Genomic DNA, 24,128 nt, shown 5'->3' with positions numbered 1-24,128 from the left:
TTCTGCTGATGTGCTCCCCTGTCCTGTCCTGCCGCAGGGGAGTCTCCCTAGCTCACCCCATACTCCTGCAGCTCAAACCCAGGCAGCCCTTCTTCAGGGGGCACTGTGAGTCCCACAGGAGCCCCTGAATGAGGGCTTCCTGCCCCCAGCCTGCTTGCCCACAGCCTCTCCCCACGCCCACGGTGTGCTGTGGCCAGACCCCCCCTGCACCATCTCTAGAGCCAGCAGCACTGGCTGGCCTCCTGCAGCAAGCCCACCCTGACAACAGGCGGACCCAGGCTCTGCCAGGACTCCGGGCCTTCGGGCCGACCTGCTCTTTGCATGGCCCAGGGCGAGAAGGAAGCCTGATGTCTCCACTCTGGCTGGTCCTTCTGGAGCCCAGGACAGGGCGGGAGACCCCAGGTCCAACCCCGAGCCGTCCACGTGCAGTCATGGTGGTCAGCCTGCCGGCATTTTCCAGGCGTTCCTCTGCCTTTGGGGGCAGTAGGGAGCCAGAGCCCAGGACTCGGGGTGTGGCCCTCCTGCCTGCTAAGCCTGGCCCCCTGCTCCCCCTCACACCCGCCACCCTGACCCCTGCAGTTCCCCATCACTAGTCCATTCCTCATCGGGGACTTGCTCTTGCTGACCCCTTCCCCTGCCTGGCCTCCCGCCTCTCAGGCTCCAGAGAGCCTCCTCGGGGCCCTTCCCATCTAGGAGCTGTTTTATTTTCTTCCTGTCGGGAAGGGACTGGTCTTCATCTGTGACCCAGACAACACTAGAGGGTCCCCGGACCCCATTTAATCCCTCATTGAGCCCCTGCCCCTAACTCCAAGCTTGTCCTGGCCAAGTGCTCAGGGCGCCCTGGACAAAATGAATTACAGTCACTGCAGCGTTTGCCAAAGTCGGCAGAGCTCTGTGGGTCTCGTCTCCTGCAGAGGGGACGCCCGCTGGGTTGGTACGTCGCTGGACCGCAGTGGGCCTCGGCGGTCATGGCTCCAGTAAGATGCCTCAGACCTGAGTTTCTCAGGTCATTAAGAGGCCACGCCCCCACACTCACCTCCCTCAGTTACCTGTCCTCTGGGCTTTCCCTGAGTAGCCACAGGGCCTGGGTCTGGGAGGCACCTGGCCCCAGGCTAGTCCCCTCCGTCCTCAGGCCTCCTGTCCCTGGCAGTGGGCCCAGGGCTGGCGGGCTGCTGGATGTGGATGGCCCAGTGGCCGCCCGTCCACAAACACAGACAGCCGTGGGGTGGCCCTGTAGCCCCACGGCCTCCTGTGCCCAGGCTCCCAGGCTTGCTCCTCCCTGGGAAGGCCACTGGGCAGGTGGACAGTGCTTCTTCTCAGCTTTCTTCTCCCCTATACTCCATCTAGCCAAGAAGCCATGCTACGACCCTGTGTGATCCCACCGTCACCACGAGCTCCTGCCACCGCAGCACAGGCCACTTGGTGCCGGAAGAGGGCACACACTGCTCGTGTGACTCCAGTGTTGACAAATCACACCAGAGGGAAGAGGCCCTCGGGGAGCTGTGCACAGCCTCGCCCTGCGTTCCCGAGGGGCGGCCACGGCACGCACTCCCGCCTCGTGCTGACCCCAGACATGAGTGATGGGTAGATGTGCATTACTTGTGTAATAGAGGAGGCAGTGGACAGATCATCGTGAGAGTCCCCATGCTGTGCGCAGGTCTGGTCCCCGATGTGAAGGTAAATGAGGCCCCGCCTGCTGCCCCAAGTGCAGGTCTACAGGAGACGGCACAGCACCCCAGGAATTTTGCCACGTGGATGTGATGGGGGACCATCTCCGCCTGCCTGGGGCGATCAGAGGAGACAGCGTTTGATGACCAGCATCCTGGCTGGCAGGAGCTGGCACTGGTGTCCTGTGCCAGCCTGAGTGGCCATGGAATGAGCTCACCCTCCTGGGGCCAGGCGTGTGTCCTGCACCCAGCCAGGGTGGGTACCCCAGCAGGGAAGGAAAGACAAGCCGGGCCCCACTCGGAGCCAAGAGGGCTTGTTCCAGCCGGCCATGTCCCAGGAAGGAGTTCAAGCACAGGGACTGCCCGCTGCCTGATTTGGGAGACAGACTGGGGCGTTCTGGCCTGTGGGCCTCCTGGGCTCTGGGAGTTCCTGGGCAGTGGTGTCCTTGCTCAGATGCTGTGTGAGAGTCCGGGCACCTGTGAGTCTGCAGCTCTCTGAGCCACCCCCGGGGTGCAGGCCAGGCGCCCACCTAGTCAGTGGGCTCTGAGGCTGAGAGAAGGCTGCGGGGCAGGGCGTCCTGGGGCCTGGCTGCCCACTGTTCACTGCCAGTGCTTGCTCACGGTGTCAACCTAAGAACTGGTAGTTTAGATCTGGGTGCTGGATACCATCGCATCTGACACTGAAGCAGGCGCACCTCTCTGTCCAGCAGGAGGCTCCGCCGAGTTCAGACACAACGTGGACACTCTGGCCGGGGAGTCCTCACCCACCAGAGTCCTGCACCTTTCCTTGGCCCCCATCCCACCTGAAGCCAAGTACTCAGTGGACTGGAAGTCCGTGGAGGACACGGTCACAGCCTAGCCCCATCCCAGCTGGGTTCCCTGGGCCGTGGGGTCTTGGAGCTTGGCTGTGCTAGCGACTACCTGGTGAGAGAAGAAAGGACCGCGATGGTGGTTTCAGCACGGAGCAGCGGAGTCCCTGGAGACAGCCCAGACATCGGATCAGGGAGTCTGGGTCTGAAGCCCAGCTCTGTGTGGCCTTGAAAGCGGTGTTGGGACATTGGAGGCTACTGTCACCACTCTCTGCATGGTTATGTGGTCACTACATAACCTAAGCCCCTTGCAAGGGCCGTTATTTAAGCACACATTTAGTGAGCAGATACCACGCGCCAGGCCCTTTGTGCCATCTGGGGAGCACCTTCCAGGTGCCAGGCCCTGCAAGGCACTTTGCAAACATTGTCCAATGTACATCCTCAGTCCTGACGAGTAGCATTACTCATGACGATGATGGTGGCACTGAGGGCTGAATCCCTATGGTGCAGTCCCAGCTCCCAGGACTCTGAATGCCACTGTTTGGGAACAGGGCCTTACAGCGGTACTTAAGGTGGAGTGAGGTCTGTGCGGTGGCCCTAATCCAGTATGCCTGGTGTCCTTGTGAGCAGAGGCCGTCAGGACACAGACAGGCACAGGGATGACCCCGTGAGGGGGAAGAAGGCACTGTCCACCAGCCCAGGAAAAAGGCCTCAGGAGGAACGAGGCCTGCCCGCACTTTGGACTTCAGCCTCCAGAGCTGTGAGATATTCCGCCTCCTCGTCCAAACACTCAGCCCCATTTCCTTGTCATGGCAGCGGAGCAAGCTGGCGGAGACCCCTAACAACGCTGGCAGTGAGCACTTCCTACGTCCTCCTTCTGGGCCAGGATCTATGCCCAGAGCCTCCTGTGAGATACCTCAGTGAGCCCTGGACAGTGGGGGCAGAGTCTCCTCATCCTACAGATGACCGCCAGAGGCTCAGAGAGGAGACTGGTTCACTGAGGTCACACAGCAGGTTTGATGACCGCACACTAAGTCTCAGGGGAGATGTCCCCAAAGGACCATGGTGTCATCACCCTTCAGGCCAGTGACAGGCCATAGTCACCCAAGGAAAAGAGTGTTCATCATCATCACCCTTAAGAACCACAGCAGGAGAAAATCTGTGGCCCACCACTGCGGAGAGGAAGGGTGGGGAGAATGCAAAGAGCAAACCGGACCCTCCACACTGCAGGACCGAGGTCCTGGCCTGGCCGGCAGGGGCACTGCAGAAGTGACCGGTCCCATGTCACCTGCCATTCTGGGTAAGGGCAGCATAAGGGGCTGGACTCCTTCCCCTGATAAGCCATCCCCCGTGTGGCCCCTTGGGGCTCTCTCAGGGACAAGTTTTGCTGCGTGACAAGTGGAAGTCAACCTCTCGCTCACAGGTTTCACTTTTGCCCCTCCCCACATGCCGCCTGGCACACCCTGACGCCATCCATGGGGCTGGTTTACACCATCGTGGGTGACATCACTCTGCCTTCTGGTCACCAGAGAGCTGGGGTACGATCCGGGGGACTCGACCCCAGGAGATCTGCATGAGTGAGTGCCCAGGAGAGGAGCCAGAACACGGGCCTCCCCGCCACCCCGGGGCGACCGCACCCAGGCCCCACTTACGTAGATGACGCGGCTGGGAGACCCTGAGGTGCTGGAGGCGGGCACGGAGACGATGCTCTCCGAGGAAGTCCTGGTGTCCTGGGGAGAGAGCGGTGCAGGCTGAGCAGGGTCCCAGCTGGACTTGGGCGGCCACCGCTCTGCAGCAACGCCGCCCACCAGGCTTCTAGTTTCTGCCTCCCCTGGCCGGAGGGTCCTCACCAACACACAGGCTCGGACGAGCGACGGGAGGGCCACGGCCAGACAACACGGCAGGCCACACGGGGACAGGCAAAGCGGCCCACGGCCTGGTGGCTGGCAGCGCTCCGGGGCTGCCCCGCACAGAGCCTCCCCCGTGGAGAGGGCGAGCTGTGCCCTACCCTCTGCCCATGCCAGGGCGTCCTCTTTCACCCACTGTCCACTGTGCAGAGAGGCCGTCCCGCCTGGGCAGGGTCGGCGTGTGGCCTCTCAGGACGCCTCCTGATGTCCTGGTAGCCTCCATCATGGGCAGTGCTCTCTAGCTGACCCCGTACCCCTGGCCACCACCAGGGACAGCTGCTCCTAACCCTCAGTGTCTTGGGCTGGTCCTCCCCAAAGTGGGCCAAGCACCTTGCCACCAAGCCCTCGTGTCTGGGTTCCAACTGCTGGGTGCCTGAGACCTGCGCCGCCTCCCCTGGTGACACCGGGCCCCTCCTCCCACCCGCTGCTGCCCAGGGCTGAAGTCTACTTCCTCCTGTGCCTCTCTGGCTGTAGCTGGCATCTGTCCCACCCCCGGGGCCACCTCCCACCTGGCTTCCCCCGCCTCCTCCTCACCCCACCCGGCAGGAACTCATCTCCCTCCAGGGCCTCCCCCTCGGAGCCAGGAGCCTGGGCTCCCTCTCCCTGCAGCTGGGTCCTGCGCTGAGGCTCCCAGGGGCCTGCTACTGTTCCTGCCTCCTGGTACTAACGGGTCTGTTCCTGACCCTCCCTGATGGTCTGTCCAGTCCTGTGCCCATCTGCCGGCAGTGCCCTGTGTTAGGGACTGAATTGGGTTCCCCCCCAAGTCTCCACGTTGTGGCTCTAGCCCCGACGGCCTCTGAGGGTGGCTATGTGGAGACACAGTCTTTCAGAGGGACTTCAGGTGAGGGTCACAGGGTGACCCTCATCCCAGTCTGCCTGGCGTCCTCAGGAGAAGAGGAGATCACGACACAGATGCACACAGAGGAAGACATGTGAGGACACGGGGGTGCTGTCCACTGCCCAGGAGAGAGGAGCCCGCCCCGCCCCACCCTGACCTCAGATGCAGCCTCAGAGCTGCAGGACGGGGGCTCCCCGTGGTCCAGCGCCCAGCGCAGGGCCCTAATAGGGAGCCCTGGGAGTGCGCAGGGGGAGCCCCAGACCCCGGCACAGCTCCTGCACTCAGCATGACACCAGAAAGGACAGGTGGACACCAGGACCGGGCACAGCCACACACGGCAGCGCAGGCACAAACCTGCAGGGCACGGGGCGCGGTGCCCGGGCGGGCCTGGCTGCAGAAAGGGCTCTGCATCTAGAGGGAGAGAGGAGGGCAGGCATGAGGCTCAGGCGCAGCGCCCACCGTGTCCCCTCGGCGTGCTCCTCAGCCACCTGTGAGGACCATGCGAGGCCCTCCTGGAGCCCTGCCCTCTCCTGCTGCACACCAGGGACTCAGGGCCTGCCTGAGCCTCAGACCACAGGCTTCTGGGTGGCAGCCGGGGGTCACCTCCCAGAGCTCAGGTGGCCCAAGACCTCGGCCACTCCAGCACCTCAAAAGACCCCTCTGCTGCTCGCCGGCAAGGCGGCCCCACTTCCAGACCATAACTCAGGCTGCTCTTCCCGCTGCCCCTGTGGTGGGGCTGGGCTCTTCTGAACCGCAGAGCAGCCGGTCTCACGTTGTCCCCACACTGGACATGGGGCCCCCAAGGACAGGGAGCCCAGGCGTCTTAGCATTCCTGGGCTCCAGGCAACCAAAACTCACGCAGAGGATACTTGGGGCTATGTGTTGATGATCACATGACCAAATGCCCAGGGAGACCCTGGGACAGGGTCATCAGGACCACACCTCCTGAAGTCTGCCGAGCACCCTGGGCAGAGCCCACACACATCTCCCCACTTCTCCGGGGCCCCAGCCTCATGGTGGTGAGGGGCAGCCAGGCAGTCGGGTCCTTGAAGGGTCCAGGCTCGGGCCTATTTCCTGGACAGGGTGGAGCCAGCTCCTCTGGGGGTCCTGGGGCCATCCAAGACTGGTGGCAGGGGCACTGCTACAGAGACAGCTAAGTCACTCACCCCCTGACAGGCGAGTACTCCTCATCTGGATTCCTGGTAACACGGGAGCCACTCCACCTCAGTGGCAGACGTCGGGGGCTCGTGATGCAGATGCCCTCCTCGGGCTGTGGCCCAGCCACCAGGGGAGGTGAGCGGCAGAGGACGGCAATCCCGCCCCAGGCCAGGCAGCCATTGTGCCCAGGAGAACTGGCCCGTAGGGGACCTGAGCTGTGCCTGGCCCTGGCACCACAGTAAGGGAAGCTCTGCTGGGTGCCCACTCGCCCCACAGCTGGCTGCAGGCAGCAGCCTCATCCACGAAACTGGCCAGAAGCTCTTCAGACAGGGCCAGGGAGCCGCCCCACCTGCACAGGCCGGGAGGACAAGGACCCCTTGGGCAGCATCCATCCCTTCAGGGGGCCTCCCCCTGACTGGTCGGAGCCCAGAGGTCAGCAGAGCTGCCCTTGATGCTGAGGCTGCTACTGCTGCCAGCCCCGCCCTGCAGCCCGGGCCACCCTGCAGCTGCACAGGACACTCCACCCTGTCCTTGGGGGCTGGCTGTGGTTGGGGGACCTCCCTTTCTAGCTGGGGTCATTCGTAGGAGACAGGATATCCCCCCACCCACATGTAGGAGCATGGCTGGGGCCTCCACCAGGTCCCTTCAGCTGGCCCTGGCAGGGGTCCCACACACAAGTGGTCAGCACCCTGTGGCCAGGTCAGGGATGCCCAGGAAGGCACGGGTGATTACTGATGAATGAGCCACTGAGAGGACGACGGGGTCTCCGTGGGGAGTGCCCACTGCCTCCAGGCTACGGAGGCCCAATGGGGTCTGACACCACCCCAGGAGGCCGAGGATGGGGACCCATCCGCAGAGCTCCTCCAGAGGACAGCCACTGAGGAGGGCCCCGGGCCCCAGGGAGCTGCCCCACTGCGCCTCCTCCCGAGGCCTGTGCCCACCCGTCCAACCTGATTCCTCACGGCCACTGCTGCTCTGGCTCTTGGTGGCCCACTGGACATCCCACAGGCTTCTCTCTGAGAGGCCTGGTCTGGACCCCGTCCCTGGTCCATGGGGTGCCCTGAACACCAGCTTCCTGCCCACAGGGGTGGTTGCTAGTTCCTGTGTCCCAACCACGTGCTGCGGTGGGTCACAATGGCTCTGCCCCCTCAAGGTTCCCCTGCAAAAGGGCTCAGGAGTGATGGGTGGTGGACTGGACAAGGCCTCGGGACAGCCCTGACGGGCAGAAGCAGGGACCCAGGGAAGCTGTGCTCCTGAGGCTGCACCAACACGTGGCCTGGGCTGTGGGCCACACGCCACTGGCCAGACAGGCTGGGCCCTTGGGGCCCTGGCTGGCCCTCCTCCCTGCCTCCGGGGGCCTTTGCCCACTCTCTGGTTCCGTGCTTAGTCAGCAGGTCCTCATTGGGGCTTGGCCACATCCAGGACGGGGAAAGGGCCTACTCTGGGCCCAGGGGAATGGAGCGGGCAGAGCCCACGTGTTTGTGGAGTGGGGGCTGGTGACAAGGACGTGGGGTCAGCAAAGTCTTTGGTGAGTGACTCTCAAGTTGGCCTTTCAAGCCCAAAGTAGGAGTTGGCTGGGCTGAAAGGGGCGGAGAGGACGCTCCGTCAGGGGAAAGCATCTGCAAAGGTGCAGAGGTGGAAAGGGCAGGGTGCAGGAAGGGCCGCGGCGCAGCAGCCTGGCTGGGGCGTGCGGAGCTCCTCCTCCTCTAGGCACCACCAGCCTCTGGGCAGTGCCTTGAACTGCCTGGCCCAGGCCTGCCTCGGTCTTAACTGCTGGCCCCACCCGCCCTCCTCGGGCCCAGGGGCTCCCGTTCCAGTGCTCAGCCTGAGCCGTTTGGTCTGGAGGCCTCCCGGGCAGCTGTCTAGAGGGCTCCCCTGTGGTCCTTGCTCGCGACCTCCGTGGTTTCCCCAGTGCTGGGCCACACCAGCCCTTGTCTGCCCTCTGCAGGCTGCCCATCCTGCCCTCCCAGCTAGCTCAGCTCCAGCAGGGCGAGGTCCCACTCGCTCCGAGCTACACCCCGTGCCTGGCGCACAGTAGGCACTGTACAGGTAAGAATCTGGCCCGGCCCAGAGAGACCCTTAGCCTGTGCCCTTGGTTTCTGAAGGTCATCTTTGCCCTACCTGATAGGAGCACATTTGTTCATGGAGAGACTGACCGTGCCTGACTGGCTTAGGGTGGGGGGTGGCCACGTCAGAAAGACCAACCACGTGACTGGGGTGTGGTGGGAGCCAGGGTCCCGTGACATCAGCTGACCTGGCACATGGGCCATGAATCAACCCATCACACCTGTGTCACAGCCCCAGGAAAGTCTTGGGGGGCCCAGCATGGTGCGGGGTGGGGGAGGCGTCCTGGCTTGGTGGGGAGAGGGCCAGTGGGGGCTCTGTGCCAGGAGCCCCCTGGACTCTGCTGGTGCGTCTCCCTCTTTGGCTGGTGTCACTCCTGTCCTTCCCTGTGCTGGGTGGTGACCAGGAGCAGCCCAGCTCCTGGTGAGGGCTGGGAGCCCTTCCACTAAACCATCAGACTTGGGGGCAGCCCTACGTTGGCAGTCGGTGTCAGGGTTCAGGGTGGCCTTGGGGACCCCCACTGTGCAGTCATCCCCAGACTTTCATGGATGAGTGAGGAGGTCAGCAGGGCCAGGGCAAAGACCCCTCGAGGCCCTTGCCGGACCTGCATGAGGGCTCTCCCGGGGCACCTGCTCACCCCTCCCGCCCTTGGCCCCTCTTAGGCCTGGCTGCCCACCCTGAGGCCTGGGGCACTGGCCAATGAGTCGTCAGGAACTGGCCAGCGCCCTCCCGACTACACAGAGACCGTGCCCTGATGGGGGTGGCATCAGAGACGGGGACCCACCAACCTTGCTCTTGTCTTCAGTTCTGGCTGCCTGCCGACACGCCGGGTGCCAGATGGAGGAACCTGCCGGCAAATTCCCAGGAGCAAGCGGTTAGAGGGGGGCCGCCTCCCGCAGGGATGTCTGCTCGCCACCCCCAAGTGGCCACCCTCTGCCCTGGTTGGTGCCGGGCCTCTGCCCCTGGAGGCTCAGAGCCCAGTTTGGGTGGAGGCAGAAACAAGGAGCAGAGGTGCCACTGTGTACTGAGCGCCCCCACGGGAGGCACCAGCGGACGCGGGCCTTTGGCATGGCCTCGTGCTCAGAAGCAGGACCCCAGAAGGGCACGCAGGTGCTCCTCAGCTGACCCAGTGGGCAGACCCTCGGGGGCACCAGGTCTGCTCCAGAGGCTCCAGCCCCGCCCCCCCCATTCAGGCTTCGGGGCTCGCTGTGCCCTGGGTTCCTCACGGTGGCTCTGCCGGCACCACACCAGCAGCCACGCCATCCCCACCACAGGGTGGCCCAGTGCCCCACGTCCTGGCCCTCTGCTCTTGTCCAGGGCAACCCGACCTCCCCAAAACCAAGGCTGCGAGGACGTGCTGCTGCCACCTGGCAGCTCTCTGGGGGGACTCAGTACTGGGCAGAGGTGACAGTGAGCGGGGCCTAGAGGACTACATACGCGAGGTCAGCCAGGCCCACAGGGTGGGACTGGACGTAGGGGGCCCTCCTTCTAGATCTGGACACTGGGTTCTCCTCTGGGCTCCTGGAGCCTCAGCCCAATCCATGCTCCCCCGCCCCTCCCAAGCGCCCTCTGCTGGCTGCTGTGGTCCCGCCTCTCACCCACTGTCCCTGCAGCAGTGGCCATGTGCCCACCAAGCAGACCAAGCAGGCCACAAGGGCCTGGCCCAGAGGAGGGGCTTACAGAGCAGTGTGGGATGAGGGGACTCCATCCATCTCCTGCTACAGAGCTCCCCAGGGTGCGTGGAGGAGCCCAGGGAGTGGGTGTGCCTCCTGGGTGCCCTCAGCCTCCCTGGGGAGCTCTAAAGGGAGGTGGGTTGCGGGCACACGGTGTGCATGTCTCCCGACCGTTTTTACACTTACAGAAGTACTTGATGCTCCTTACCAAAATTATTAGAAACTGAAAATGTCTGAGTGCTGGCCAGCTTCCAGGACACGGGCCTGCGGCGGCCCAGGGCTCAGAGCACGTGCAGTCTCCCAGGGATGGACCCAGGCAGGGCCTGTGCGTGCAGGCAAGCTCTGACCCACGCTGTGCCCAGCCCGTCCCGCGGCTCCCGCCTAACCGTGGCCTGAACATGCCCCCGTGAGGAAACGTCACCAGAGGTGCCACGGAGATTGGTGACAGTCTGCAGTAAGGGCAGGTGGCATTCTTCACACATTCTCCCCGGGGCTGCCTGGCTTGACCATGGTGAGGGGCTTGGGGCCCTGCTCCCGAGTCAGCGTGTGGAGCCCTGGTCCCAGGTGAGGACACGCTGGGGGCTCGTGAGATCTGGGGGCAACTTTCCACTTTCCACCCCACACGGGTGAAGGGGTGGCCGTCCTGAGGTCTCGCCAACATGGTGGGAGAGGTGGTATCTAGGTCAGGTTTCAGCCCAGGCTCTTTGGTCACCAGCGAGTGCCAACCCCCTGACCCTCTGTTTACTGGGAGAGAGCTATTGAGGTGGCCTGGAGACCCTGGGGACAGCAGACCCACACGCCAGGGCTCCGATGACAGCATGATTCTCTGTCAAACTGAACCTTGATCTGACATGCAGGGAGGCCAAACAGGACCACCAGGCACAGGGCCACCGGGCTTCTGCTTCAGGGTCCCATGGTCAGAGAGCAGAGCTCCAAAGCCACCAACCGGATCCAGTCTCCACTGTGCAGTGTGGGAGACCCAGGGTGCCAGAGAGCCGACAGGCTCAGCCTCCCTGCAGGTCCCTCTGTGGAGGCCCCGTGCCAGCCAAGACCAGAGTCATGACAGCGTCCTTGTTCCCCAGAACTGGGTGGCTCTTGATGCAAGCTCATGCCCCTGAGCTGCTGCCCAGCCCTGCAGTGTTGGCACCAGTCCAGCCCCGTTGTCTGAGAGCAGCATTGACTGTGGGGGCCTCCTGCAGAGGAGCCCGGGCTCTCCGGGGGAGCACAGGACCCCTTTCAGGGCCCTGGGGCACAGACACAGGGAACAATAGGCAGTGCCGGGGACGAGGCTGTCCTGTGTGACATCACCCCATGGTCGCCTCAGAAAGGGAGGTCTGTCCGACACACAGCCTCCACGGGCACGCTTCAGTGGCCGAACGCTGGAGAGCAGCTACCGCCAGCTCCGCCTCCAGCCCTTGCCTGGGCCCTCCACCCACGGCCAGCCCAGCTGGCGTCCAGCCCGTGGCATGGAGCCCACCAAGGGTAGCCTCTGACCCTGGGGCCCGAACTGCATGTCTGAGTTACCTTGAAGATACATCTCCTCGCCTTCCGCAAACATCTGGCCGCACCTGACGCAGAGTGCGCACGAGGGGTGGTAGTGCTTCTGCCCGGCCTGCAGGAGAGCACACACAGGTTTCTGCGGCAGGACCCCTGCTGGGCCACGGCACTGGGTGGGGGAACCGCCCGCCCTGCTGAGGTCCTCAGGGATCCTGGACAAGCACCATAACCAGACCCCCCCCCACACACACAGCCTCATCCAGCAGCTCCCCAGGCCACCGGGTCCTGCGTGGAGGCAGGGCACCCCTGGGCTGGGCTGTGGAGGGGTCGGGCTCAAGGGAGGCTGGGCCGCTGATCCTCTGCCTCTCAGGACACGGAGGGGCACAGGAGGGGCACAGGAGGGATACGGAGGTGGGTGAAGGAGGCGGGCAGGAGCGAGCAGGCAGCGCGCCCCCGGGGGAGGGCGGGGTGAGAGATGATGAGCGGTGGGTGATGTTCTTCTGGAGGCTCTGGTTCCTCAACTTACTCAATTAGCAATTTCTATTTTTATAATTCCTAAAATCCATTAAACCCGATTATAAATGTCAATACTGAAACAACCTGAACGGATCACACGAGCGTAATGAGATCTGGCTTACTTCTGCATGAATCACACCAAAATATCATGTTCACTGTTACTCGGGTGACCATGTGCTGGCCTCAGGGGAGGCGGGCAAGCCGGTTGCTGAAGGCGGAGGGACGTCCCCAAGCTCCATTCTTACCTGAAATGGGAAGCGGCTGGTGCCCACCACCCAAATGTGACCCTATGATGTCTCTGTCCTGCGAGAGCGACTGAGGAGGGCACTTCCAGCCTCTCCCCTCCCTCCCTGACCCCTCCCTGAACCCAGGACATCCCCCTGCGTGGGCCCAGTGTGGCCAACCAGCGAGGCCCACTCAGGGCTTTGGGCAAAGGACCCTTTCCGGGCACCATGAGGGCCCCACCCTCGTCCTGCCGGCCGTCCATCCCCAGGCCTCTGCTCACGCTGTCCTTCTTGCTCCCCCAGCTGCTGCCCGGAACGTTCTCTCCTCGTTCCCATGCCTCTTCCTCGAAAGCCCTCCCTGAAGGTGTCCCTGACTTGGTCCCTCCAACCCAGTTCACGCTGCTCGCCATCACCCTACAGTGAGCCTCCGACAGGGCACCTGGGCCTCTGGGTTCACCAGTGGCCTGCTCTTCTGGTCAGAAGGCTGCACCACAGAGCCTGGCCAGAGGGTGATCAGGAGGTCTCAGTGGCTCACACAGCTAGTGGTCAGAGATGCCCACTCCCCAGGCATGAATGTGAGAGGGAAACCGCTCTGCATTTCAGAAGCAGAAGTCACTGCTGACGACTGGTGTCACCACTGATGTCACGGAGCTCAGATGGAAAGCCCCTCCTCCCTGCACAGTCTGTGACCTCTGGCCTTCCTTGCATCCACCCCATCCAGGGGCCCCCATGGCTTTTGTCACAGAACTTCTGGGACAGCTGGACGAGGAGGGGGTGCATCCTCCAGGGCAGAGGCCTGCATGGCTGGACGCTTCTCAGCAGCAGAGGCCATGTCGCGACAGCCGGCGAGGCCTGTGGAAGCAGGTCATGTTCTGGATTGTTCTAACCCTGCTGTGCCCGCAAGGTGCCTCATCAGCCCCTTTCCACAGGAGACACTGTGCACTGGAGGGGCTCAAGCAAGGTCACGGACGGGCAGGCGGGAGGTGGGATCAGAGCCACCGCCCCCACGGGCACTCGATCCCCAGACTGGAGGCCCTCAACCCCGGGGGGCAGGTCCGGCCTCAGAGCCACGCTGCCTCTCGCCTGGGCAGACATCATGGAGACACACACAGAAGACGGCACAGACGAGGACAGACCCTGTTCTGCCACCGCCAAAGCGAGGCCGAACCTGGTCCACACTGTCAGAGTCGGATGGGACTGCTTTGGGGGAAGGGACCGGACAGGGGCCCATGGACATCTAGGGCTTGTCATGTTCTCTGTCTGGGTCTGGCTCCTGGTGACATGGGTGTCTCCAGTTTTCAAACATTTATCAAGCTGCACGCTTCCCATTTGAGCGGGTTCTCCTCCGTGTGCAAGTCACACGCCGTGTGCGTCACCACAGTGGCTCAAAGAGCTCACAGAAGAGCTCACAGGCCAAACCATTGGGCAAGCACAGGCAAGGCCACAGGAGCCCCGTCTGGCAATGGGTTCCCAGGCTAGACACCAGAAGCATGAGCAAAAAGGAAACCAAATGAATTGGGATCCAACGAGATCCAAAACTCTTGTTCTTTGGAGGACATTAACAGAAGAGTGAAAAGACAAATTTTGGGATAAAATATTTGCAAATCATAACCTGATAAGGGCACAGTGTCCAGGATACCGAGTCACCGCCACTCAACAAGAAGACAACCCAACTGAGGGAGGCACGTCCCCAAACAGAGACTGAGATATCAACAGGCGCCTTGCCGGGTGCCCGGCATCACTGCCATTAGGAATGCAGGTCCAACACTGGGAGGCCGCAGGAGTGACCGCAGGCAGGGACAGCTCGAGGGCAGCAAGGTGTGGGGAAAGCACGCCGCGGCAGGGTGAGGTGGTACAGCTAGCGCGGCCGGCCGGCGGCCACCACACGGCCACCCGCAGCTTCATCACAGGGACCAGAAATCTACCCCCTGGCCCTGAGGGAAAGTGAAGAGGAGGGAGATAGGAAGATGTGACAGATGTCCACTGCAGCGTGACTCAGGTAGCGGAAGGGTCCAGCCATGGAATACCCGTGGGGGGGACTCGAGGTGTGCCCACCCGTGGGAGATGGCGCAGCGGCAGGAGGGACGCAGCACTGACCCGTGCTGCAGACGGATGGGCCGTGGGACCCCCGAGGGGGAGAAGCCTGCCACAGATGGCCACGTGCATGTGGTTCTGTCCCCGGGGGCAGAAAGCCGCCGTTCCCACAGTGTAGGTCAAGGTGAGGGCTGTCAGGTGTCCATGTCACACAGAGCAGCCAGCAGCAGAGGACCAGGCCGCCAGCGCGCAGACCCCGTCTCCCCTCCTCTGCAGGAGGAGCCAGGGACTCCCTCCTCCTGGCCACCGGGAGGACAGGCCAGCCGTGAGCCTGGCTCCCCGAGGCAGCCCCTCCTCCCTGCTCAGCCAAACACAGAACCTGACAAAGGCCCTTCCACGCCTTGCCCACCATGCCTGCTGCTGCCCCTACGTCCCCACAGGGGTCCCGCAGGTGTCCAGGGTGGGGAGATGCAGTGTCCGCCCACCATGCGCGGGCCCCAGGTTCAAGGCTTCAGATTCCTTTTTGAATTTCCAGAACTGAATTCAGACCTCGAAAGAGCCCATCGCCATGGCGCAGAGGGAGGGTGAGACTCGCAGAGAAGAAAACCAAGATTCTCACACAGGTCACTCCACCTAAGAGCATTTGGTGGCAGGTGGCTCAAAACCCCCGAGGGCTCTTTTGGTTGGTGCTGGGAGTTGAGCCCAGGGCTGCGTTACCCCGGCCACATCTCTCAGAGACAAGGTCTCACTACGTTGCTTAGTTGCCAAGTTGCTGAGGATGGCCTTGAACTTCCATCTCCCTGCCTCGGCCTCCCAAGTCACAGGGACTACAGGCGAGTGCCACCGACCCAGCCCCACAGGGCTCTTCACCCTGAGACCCTGTGGGAGCAACTTTCCCAAAGAAGAGCCTGACTCCTGCTGTGTCCCGCGAGCCCCGGGAGGGGCTGCACCCCTCCGGGACCCTCCGTCACCCTGTGAGCTTCCCCTTGCAGCCCCACCCCTGTGGCTCGGCTCGCCAGAGCATCGCCAGGACCATGCATGGCCATTGGCTGGACCCCTCCTCCACCTTTCTCCCTGCCTCACTCCACCCAGGACAGAGGCTCTGGGAAGCTGGCCATGTCCACTCATCGTCTACGGAGCCACAGGCCAGGGCCATGCCCAGGAGAGATGTCCACTGAAGGTGCTTGGAACAGAGGATGCAGGGCCACCGGTCACTCGTACACAGTCCCTAAGGACAAAGGGTGCTAATGGAGTGCCTTGGGAAGAGCTGAAAAACCCAGGCCACGGGCAGTGTCCACACGTGCCACCCCAAGGACTGCAGCCCGTGCCCCGACATCCCTCAAACACAGGGCCAGGGACACAGCTGTGAACCGTGTGTCAGGGGCCTGGGGCCTCGCTGCACCACGGGTCAGGCATGAAGTGGCACCAGGAGGAAGGCCAGGAGGAGTGCTCGTGTGGGCTGTGTCCACTGCATGTGCTGTGTGCCTGCGCGTGCCCATCTGTGCCTGCTGTGCACCTGTGTCTGTGTGTCTGTGTGTCCCTGTGTCTGTGTGCATCCAGGTCTGCTGTCTGTGTGTCTGTATTATGTCTGTGTGTCTGTCTGTCTGTGTCTGTGTCTGTGTGTCTCCGTGTTGTGTCTGTGTGTCTGTCTGTGTGTCTCCGTGTCTGTTGTGTCTGTGTGTCTGTGTTGTGTCTGTGTGTCTGTGTGTTATGTCTGTGTGTCTCAGTGTTGTGTCTGTGTGTCTGTATGTCTCCGTGTCTGTGTATTGTGTCCGTGTGTCTGTGTGTTGTGTCTGTGTGTCCGTGTCTCTGTGTGTGTGTGTCTAGGTCTGCTGTCTGTGTGCCTGTGTGTTGTGTCTGTGTGTCTGTGTGTCTCAGTGTTGTGTCTGTGTGTCTGTGTCTGTGTGTCTGTGTGTCTCAGTGTTGTGTCTGTGTGTCTGTGTGTCTCTGTGTCTGTGTGTTTGTGTGTTGTGTCTGTGTGTTGTGTCTGTGTGTCTGTGTGTCTCTGTGTCTGTGTGTCTCAGTGTTGTGTCTGTGTGTCTCCATGTTTGTGTTGTGTCTGTGTGTTGTGTTTGTTGTCTGTGTGACTGTGTGTTGTGTCTGTGTGTCTGTGTCTCAGTGTTGTGTTTGTGTGTCTCCGTGTCTGTGTGTTGTGTTTGTTGTCTGTGTGACTGTGTGTTGTGTCTGTATGTCTGTGTGTCCCTGTGTCTCTGTGTGTGTCCAGGTCTGCTGTCTGTGTGCCTACGTATGTGTCTGTGTGTCTCTGTGTCTGTCTTTGTGTTGTGTCTGTGTGTCTGTGTATCTCCATGTCTGTGTTGTGTCTGTGTGTCTGTGTGTTGTGTCTGTGTGTCTGTGTTTCTATGTGTCTGTGTGTCTCTGTGTCTATGTGTCTGTGTGTCTCAGTGTTGTGTCTGTGTGTCTGTGTGTCTTTGTGTCTGTGTGTCTCAGTGTTGTGTCTGTGTGTCTGTGTGTCTCCATGTCTGTGTTGTGTCTGTGTATCTGTGTGTTGTGTCTGTGTGTCTGTGTGACTGTGTGTTGTGTCTGTGTGTCTCTGTGTCTGTGTGTCTCTGTGTTGTGTCTGTGTGTCCGTGTCTCTGTGTGTGCAAAATTTGAAAGGATCCCTTCCAAGTGCTAAGCGGTCTGGGTGGTGGCATTTGCAGGCGTGATCTGTTTCTGGGCTGATAAGCAGGTTCCCCCGAGCGTGTCTTTAGTTAGACGTCCACTGTAAGGTGGGCACGTGGGGAGCCGCCTCGCTGTCCTTGGGAAGCTCTCCGCGGATCGGAAGCACATAGCTTTTTTTCTGCGAATTTCAGGCAGTATCCTGGGGTCGCGGAGGTGTGGTCCTGGACTGGAGAGAGTGGAAGTGGCCGCCTGACAGGGCAGGGCAGCCTGGGTGGCCCCTCTCTGCAGAGGCCACCCATCCTAAGGACCCAGCCCCCAGCCAGGGAGGGACGTCGAGTCCACCAGGGAGGGAGGGACGCTGAGTCCAGCCAGTGTCTGCAGGAAGGAAGGGGGAGGCCAGACGAGGGAGGAAGAAACCAGGAAGGCCCAGGGAGGAGGCCTTAATCAGGGTCCCAGCAGGACGGGCGCTGGGCGTCCTCACCATGAAGACAGAATCAGGTACCCCTGCTGCACCAGCAAGCGGGGGCGGGCGCGGCACTCCAGGGTTGAGGGAGGGCGTCGTGAGGAAGAATCCGCCCCCACCCGCTCCCTCCACACCCACGGGGGGCACCCAGCAGTGCTGAGCACAGAGAGGTGACCTGCCTGAAGGAGCCGGCCCCCCACAGCGCTGACTCCCCTCATTCCCCACTCTGCCCTCACCCAGCTGCAGCCTGGGGTCGCCACAGGCTGTCTCGGCGACGCCACCAGCCAAGGCAGCTCTGCGGGGCAACGCCAACCCTCCCGGAGCCCCCCAGCTGCAGCCTCTGCCAGCACCAGGGCTGCCCCCCCACCTGTGCTCTCAGGCCAGGCCCCCGGGCTCCCTGCCGTCCATCCTAGCCAAGAGGGAGGGGTGCAGATACCAGCCCCTCCAGACCCCAGAAGACCCCAGTGTGGAGCAGCCTCCTTCAGATGGAACCCAGAGACGCAGGACGAGGAGCCTCCACACTCAGGAGGAAGCGAGGAGGCTGGGAGGGAGGAGGGAGGGAACCATCAGATGCACATTTCACGGCCGGCTGCTGGCGCTCGGCGCTCAGGATGGCACTGTGCCCACCACACACAGCCCAGCGAGGACTCCTGCTGCTGGGGGAGCCGGGATGCTCTCCTGCTCACTCCAAGGACAGTGCGGCCAGGGGCACCCACCAGCCTCTTAGGTGGCACGGAGGGTAACAAGTGTCCCCAGAGGCCTCGGGCCCGATGGAGCCGACCCATGAGCTCACCCCGCTGCCCAGCACGGCTCCTGTGAGGCCCCTCCGCCCCTCCAGGTGCCCGGCCAGGCCTCCTACCTGCACGGTGTCCTGGCACCTCAGCCCAGTCCCATGGCCAGCCACGGCCCTCGTCCAGTGCGGAGCCCTCACCCCTCCCCCATCCTCCCAACTCTTATTTTTTTCCAGATCTGTCACTTGCTCCTGCTGCTCTGCAAGAGCCCGCTGTCACCAGCTGGGTGCCAGCCCCGTGGCGGCTCCTTTCTGCGGAGCCCAGCTTGTCTCCGCCTGCAGCTCCCGCCTCGCACCGCCGAGGAGGAGGATGCTCGGAGCTCTGCAGAGCCTGCGGCTCCCCACGCCACCCCGCACGCTCGCCGCCGCGCAGCAGAGGCAGGAACAAAGCAGGTCCTCCCGGGGCCCCTCACCCTCCACTGCTGACAAGGAGGAGCCCAGGCCTGGCAGCACAGGGTCCAGAAAACCCAGAGGGCCCCACGGGACACCAGAGCCCAGATCCCACATGTGGCCCAGGAGTACTTCAGTCCACCCTGAGGGGCCAGCTGGTGGCCTGAGGTCAAGGTCCCTCCCCTCTGTCACCATAGAGCACAGGGAGCTGGGCCACTACACAGAAGATGCCCCGGCTGCTGACTGTCCCCGGCTCAGGGGCAGCGCTGCTGGGGGAGGCGGGGCAGGCAGGTGGGGCTCGCCAGGCCTGAACCTGTCTGGGGCAGGGCTGCTGCCCAGATGTGAGGGAGCTGGGCTCCTGCTGTCGGGCTCCTGGACCTGGAGCCACAAGCGAGCCCAGGGTGCACAAGGCGTCACAAGCTGGAGACAGGATTAAGTGGCCATGTGGGCAGAGGCCATGTGGTGGGGAGGTGGACGGGCTCACATCCAGCTCTGCCTCCTGCTCACAGGGGTCATGGCCCGGCACGCGTGGGGGATTCCCACAGCTGGCTGGGCTCCAGGGCCTCGGCATTTCACAGAGGGTCAGCCAGGTGGGCCTGGAGGTGCCCGTGCCCAGGCCACTTGAGAGGAGGGAGGGGAAGGTCCGAGGTCCTCAGAGAAGGGGAGCCACAAGGCTGGTGCGGGAGGTCTCCAGGCAGCTGTGAAGGGAGGAAGGAGCTGCAGGCCAGGATGCCCAGCGGGGTGTGGCTTTCAATGGGAGATACTGCAGCCAACCGAAAGCCACAGGGTCCGAGAGCCTCGGGTGGGCAGGGGAGGAGGACGGGAGGGTAAGGCCCCCGGGAACTGGGAGGTGCAGGACCCGGCACAGGAGGGGTCCTTGGGGGAGGAGACAGGATGGGTCATCTGTCCACATCTGGAGGGTAGGAATATTGGATATGATTGCTGCCCAGGAAGACACTTCCGGAACCCAGGGAGACGAAACGGCAGTCTCACCGTAAGAAGCACTCCCAGGAGACAGCAGGGAGAGACCCCGAAACCCCATCAGACCCAGAGTACACAGGATCGTTGAAATGCTAGAACGTCACACAAATCAAAGTGACAAGGGACACTTGGCTCCCCAGGAGTTGAAAGCCAGGCACTTTTGACGCAGTTTGCGATTGCTTTCCAGAACTTTCCAGAAGTGCTCACAGGTTCGACCCAGCTTCTACATTTCTGTGAATTCCTCTGAAGGAAAATTGGAAATGCAAACAGAACCTTATAACAGAAAGCGACTCCAGCTGCAGCGCTCTGTATTTGCAGTGGGACTGGAGGGAGCCCCTGTCGACCAAGTCAGGAGCCTGGCAAGCCCTGGGGCAGCCGCGTGGCGGGTATGGTGCCGCGTGGTGTTAAAACACGTGCCCTACGAGCGAGTCGTGAGCATTATACAGTGGGACGGGAGCCAGTCACGGAAGATCTCGAGGCCATCCGCGTGGATCGTGGTCAACAGGGGAGCCCGCAGGCGCAGGCGGACTGGTGGTCACCGAGGGCTGGCGGCACAGGGAAGGACAGCCAAAGCCTATGGGGCTTTTTTCAAGGTGATGACAGTGTCCAAAATGGGCCTGGCCACCCTGAACATGCCTGTGCTGAGCTGGACACCCTGAGCCGCACACCTCAGGGGGCGTCACATCTCAACAAAGCTGCCCGAGGTCCAGAACACCAAACAAACACTCCAGATCACGTTCTAGCCACACGGACATGCGGTAACGGGGACTCTGAGTTGGAAATCACCATGACATAATATTGCAGTGACGGCTTGATGTCAACCGAATCACGGAAAGAAAACACGAGGAAGGGAACCAGAGACCTGGGCTGGGACCACGTTGTGGTGACCTTTTCTGCGCTTCGGGCTGTCCTCGGCTTTAGCAAACCTTCTCCTATGGAAGGGCGAATCCTAAATCCATCCTGAGTGCACTCAGCAGAGGGAGACCTCTGTGCGGTGGGCTGTTCCCAGGTGGGTGGTGTCCAGCACCCCTGGGTGAGGGAGGGCTGGAGGAAGGAGCAGCTGGGGTGAAGGTAGCTGAAGCCCTTGGGTGGTCCCGCCTCATCTCCTGGAGCCCGGAGCCCCGCAGGAGCAGGGCACTGGCGGAGAGGCTGGGGAGGAAGGCCGCTCAGCTCTGCAGGGCGGGCTCCCGGTCACCTGCTCCCTGCAGCCCCATGCCAGCCCCAGCTCATCCTCTGCCCTGCTCTCGCTGGAACCCCAGGGCTGCCCCTGTGCTTCTCACGAGGGCTCCCACAGCCCCTGGCCTTGCCCAGCCCCTTCTTCTTCCCTGAGCTGCTCATTCCAGGGGCCACTGACCACCATGGGCAGGAGAGTCCACCCTCCTACAGGCATGCAGCACAGAGCCCAGGAGGGGCCGCAGGGTGTACAGGGCTGGTCGTCGGCTGGACGGGGAGTGGAAACCTGGGCCGTACATGTGCCTTTCACACCGGGAACGTGCCACCGCCCGCCACCCAGATCAAAGCACAGCCTGCCAGGCCTGGGAGCGTCCCCTCCTGCAGTCACCATGCAGGCTGCCTGCCCATGGCCACTCTGCCTCCTGCGGGGACAGCCCTGCTGAAGGGAGGGGCGTCACACCTGCCCTTCAGGGCTCCGTCTTGCTGTCCCCGCCTGAGTCCCCTGCTGGACAGCAAGGCTGGGCCAGGAGAGCTCAAGGCCTCCCCAGTGGGCCCCGGGCCCTGGGAAGTGGCACCCACGAGGCTCCCCAGGGGGCCTGCGGCAGAGTGGAGCCGGGTGTGGAGGTCGGGGCTCATGAAGAGCTGGGTGGGCCCCAAGGCCCAGCCCTGGCCACGGGCCGCCGCTTACCTCCAGCACGCGCCCCGTGATGTACTTCTCACAGGTGTCGCAGCGGATGCCGAACTTGGCGTGGTAGTCGGTCTCGCAGTAGGGCAGCCCATCCCTGCAGAGAGACGGCGGTCAGGGCGGGCGGGGCCCCCAGGATCCCAGGATGCGCCTACCTTCACAAGGGGCCTCTGCGGAAGTGGGGGACCCACCTCCTCCCACGCCAAGCAGCAGTGCCTCCCTGGGAGCGTCCCCAGGAAGGTCCAGCTGGGTTCTAGCAGGGCATTCCTGTAAGATGACCACAAAGGCCACCCACTGCACAGAGCCCCCTTCCTGGGCAAGCTGTGAGGAAGTCGCGGGTGGTGTGTCCTCCCCTCTGTGCACCGGGGCTGTTGGTGGCACAGGAATTCAGTGTGGATGGAGGGGGGCCATCATTTGGGGAGCTGCTCCCAGGGCCGCTTGTTCCAACTCTGCTTCTGCTTTAAGTGGGCTATAGGAGAAGAGCCAGTGGGCAGCCGAGCAGGACGGCTGTGCCGACATGAGTCCTGGGCCATCTGTGGTCCACTCTGCCCACGGTGAGGCCCTCATCAGACACAAGCCATACAGGCAGGGGAGGGATGGCTCAAGGTGGCACTGAGGTTTCCAGGCGGCCATGCTCAGTGTGTCCCAAGCACGGCAGGCTGGAGAAGGGACTTGGACTCAACAGCATGCCTCATCTGTGTGACCCTGGGCAAGTCACTTAACCTCCTGAGCCTCAGCTTCCCCTCTGGTGAAAGGGGAGAAATAATAATCAGGAGCACTTAAGAGGGCCTGGCCAGCGTCCAGCACTGGGCAGGTACTTGCCCAACAACTGCCAATCAGAGCTGTCCTCTCAGCCACAGGCTGTGGCCCAGGAGTTGGGCATGAAGGTGACTGGGTAGAGGGGCACCTGCCACTCCAAGGTGGGCCCCTCTCCTGCACCACGTTGCTGTTCTTCTGAACTCAGCCTTGCACCCCAGTGACGAGGGCCACCTCCTCCCTCCACTCCCTGGCCCTCTACCAGGCCCACGGTACTCATGGGGGCATAGCCAGGGCTGCGTCCCTCTGTGATGGCCTGTGCCTGGGCTGTGGGTGGGCCACCTCTGGGGGAAGAGGGACGGCCCTTCCTTCTACCTGGGGAAGAAGAGCTGCCGACCTCAGGGCCCCCATCCGGCCCCACAGTGGGTGTGTCTGAGCAAACTCTGCAGGTTCAAAGATGACGTCTCCATGGCAACCCACGCCTCCTCCCCCTCAGTTCTGGGACACGCTGGAGGCTGCTAAGTAACGCCAGCGTGTGGGTGAGCCGGCAGCACTGCATGGGGGTGCGGCCTGCCCAGGGCTGGGCACCGTCGGCCATTGCACTCCAGGGGCCCCGTGCCTCCCGCTGGTCCACCTTGGGCCCTTCCACCCGCCCTGGACGGAGGCTCAGCTCCTCGAGGGGGCTCTGCCTTAAGACGCTTGACCTGGAGGTCACGGCAGTGTGTGCTGTTGTGAGAGACGAGACAGGCCCTGGCCCCAAGCCGGTCCCCACGGTGATGGGGGCCAGGTCAACCAGGATGTCGGCATGGCAGGCCCGTGGGCCATCTGGATGCGTGTACCCGCTCTCCTGTGTGTGTGTGTGCGCGCGTGTGCGTGTGCGCTCACTTCATTCTATGTCTTGGGCCATGGGACTTTTCCACTGGTCATTCCACACGCTACTCCTGGCCCCCGAGAGCATGAAGAGCTACCTCCGACTGGGAGGTGCGGGCAGAGGGCCCTGAGCCCAGGACGGGCCCGTCTGCCCTGGGAGGCGCTGTCCTTCACGGGTTGCCCCCGCGCTTTCTCGCCTACACTGTGGGGGGCCGCCCGCTTCAGTTTCCTGGTCCCCGAGTAAAATCGCACCCTGGCCCGGAGGTCTTACTAATGAGCACACTGCAGTGACACAGCCACGAAATGTTTACAGCAGCTCCATTCACTATAGCCAGGCTATGGAACCCACCTGGGAGCCCTCCAAGATGAAAGGACAAGGACCATGTGGCACGTATACACTGGAATATTACTCAACCTTCAAGAAGAATGAGGTGAGGGCATGGGCAGGTAAATGGTTGGAACTGGAGACGGTCATGCCAAGTCTGGAGACTCTCACGCCCATCCCAAAAAACCAAAGGCCGGCTATTCTCTCTGATATGCAGATGCTGACTCACAGGGGAGGGAGGTTCCCCGGGCTGGACAGGAGGAGTGGGGGACAGAGAGAGGCGTGGGAATGGGAAAGACAGTGGAATGAACTGGACCTCACTCTCTGTGTTCCTATATGAACACACGACCAGGGTGACCACATCATGTACAACCACAAGAATGGGGAGTTACATCCAGGATGTGTCCACAGACACTCTACTCTCACATATATGCCTCCTGGCAACTAGCCCCTCCCTGGCCATGAGAGCCCCAGGAGGTGCCCCAGGGCCTAGGTAGAGCCAGGCACTGCCCCCTAAAAACCTAACAGCTCCTTCCCCTAACCTTGTCGGGGGACACTGCCACCAGGGCTGGCAGCCCCGAGGGCCCTGCTCTGCAGAATTCAGGGTGTGTGGCCCTGGAGTCCCAACCCCGACCACCAGGACAGTCCTCCTTTCCTGTTCCTGTGGCCGGCATCTGCTGACCGTG

At 62.6% G+C, this 24,128-nt stretch overlaps 1 protein-coding gene across 6 annotated transcripts in view; it reads right to left on the bottom strand.

Annotated features, from left to right (window-relative positions):
- The window catches only part of Ablim2 (actin binding LIM protein family member 2), a 136,307-nt gene that overhangs the window by 52,775 nt on the left and 59,404 nt on the right, over positions 1–24,128 (bottom strand). For 4 of the 6 annotated variants that reach the window (XM_071614115.1, XM_071614117.1, XM_071614118.1 and 1 more), the window contains exons 6-10: positions 21,495–21,588; positions 11,641–11,728; positions 9,232–9,290; positions 5,576–5,632; positions 4,129–4,206 (exon numbers count right to left, since the gene is read on the bottom strand). In XM_071614115.1, coding sequence (XP_071470216.1) covers positions 4,129–4,206; positions 5,576–5,632; positions 9,232–9,290; positions 11,641–11,728; positions 21,495–21,588 — 376 coding nt within the window. The remainder of the gene's footprint in view (positions 1–4,128; positions 4,207–5,575; positions 5,633–9,231; positions 9,291–11,640; positions 11,729–21,494; positions 21,589–24,128) is intronic. The other 2 variants (XM_071614121.1, XM_071614119.1) reach the window with 1 other exon arrangement.

Source organism: Marmota flaviventris, chromosome 7 (genome assembly GCF_047511675.1).
Source record: "Marmota flaviventris isolate mMarFla1 chromosome 7, mMarFla1.hap1, whole genome shotgun sequence".
NCBI classification, from domain to species: Eukaryota; Metazoa; Chordata; class Mammalia; order Rodentia; family Sciuridae; genus Marmota; species Marmota flaviventris.
Note: the sequence above shows the minus strand (reverse complement) of the source record. Positions and strands in the feature narration are given on the sequence as shown.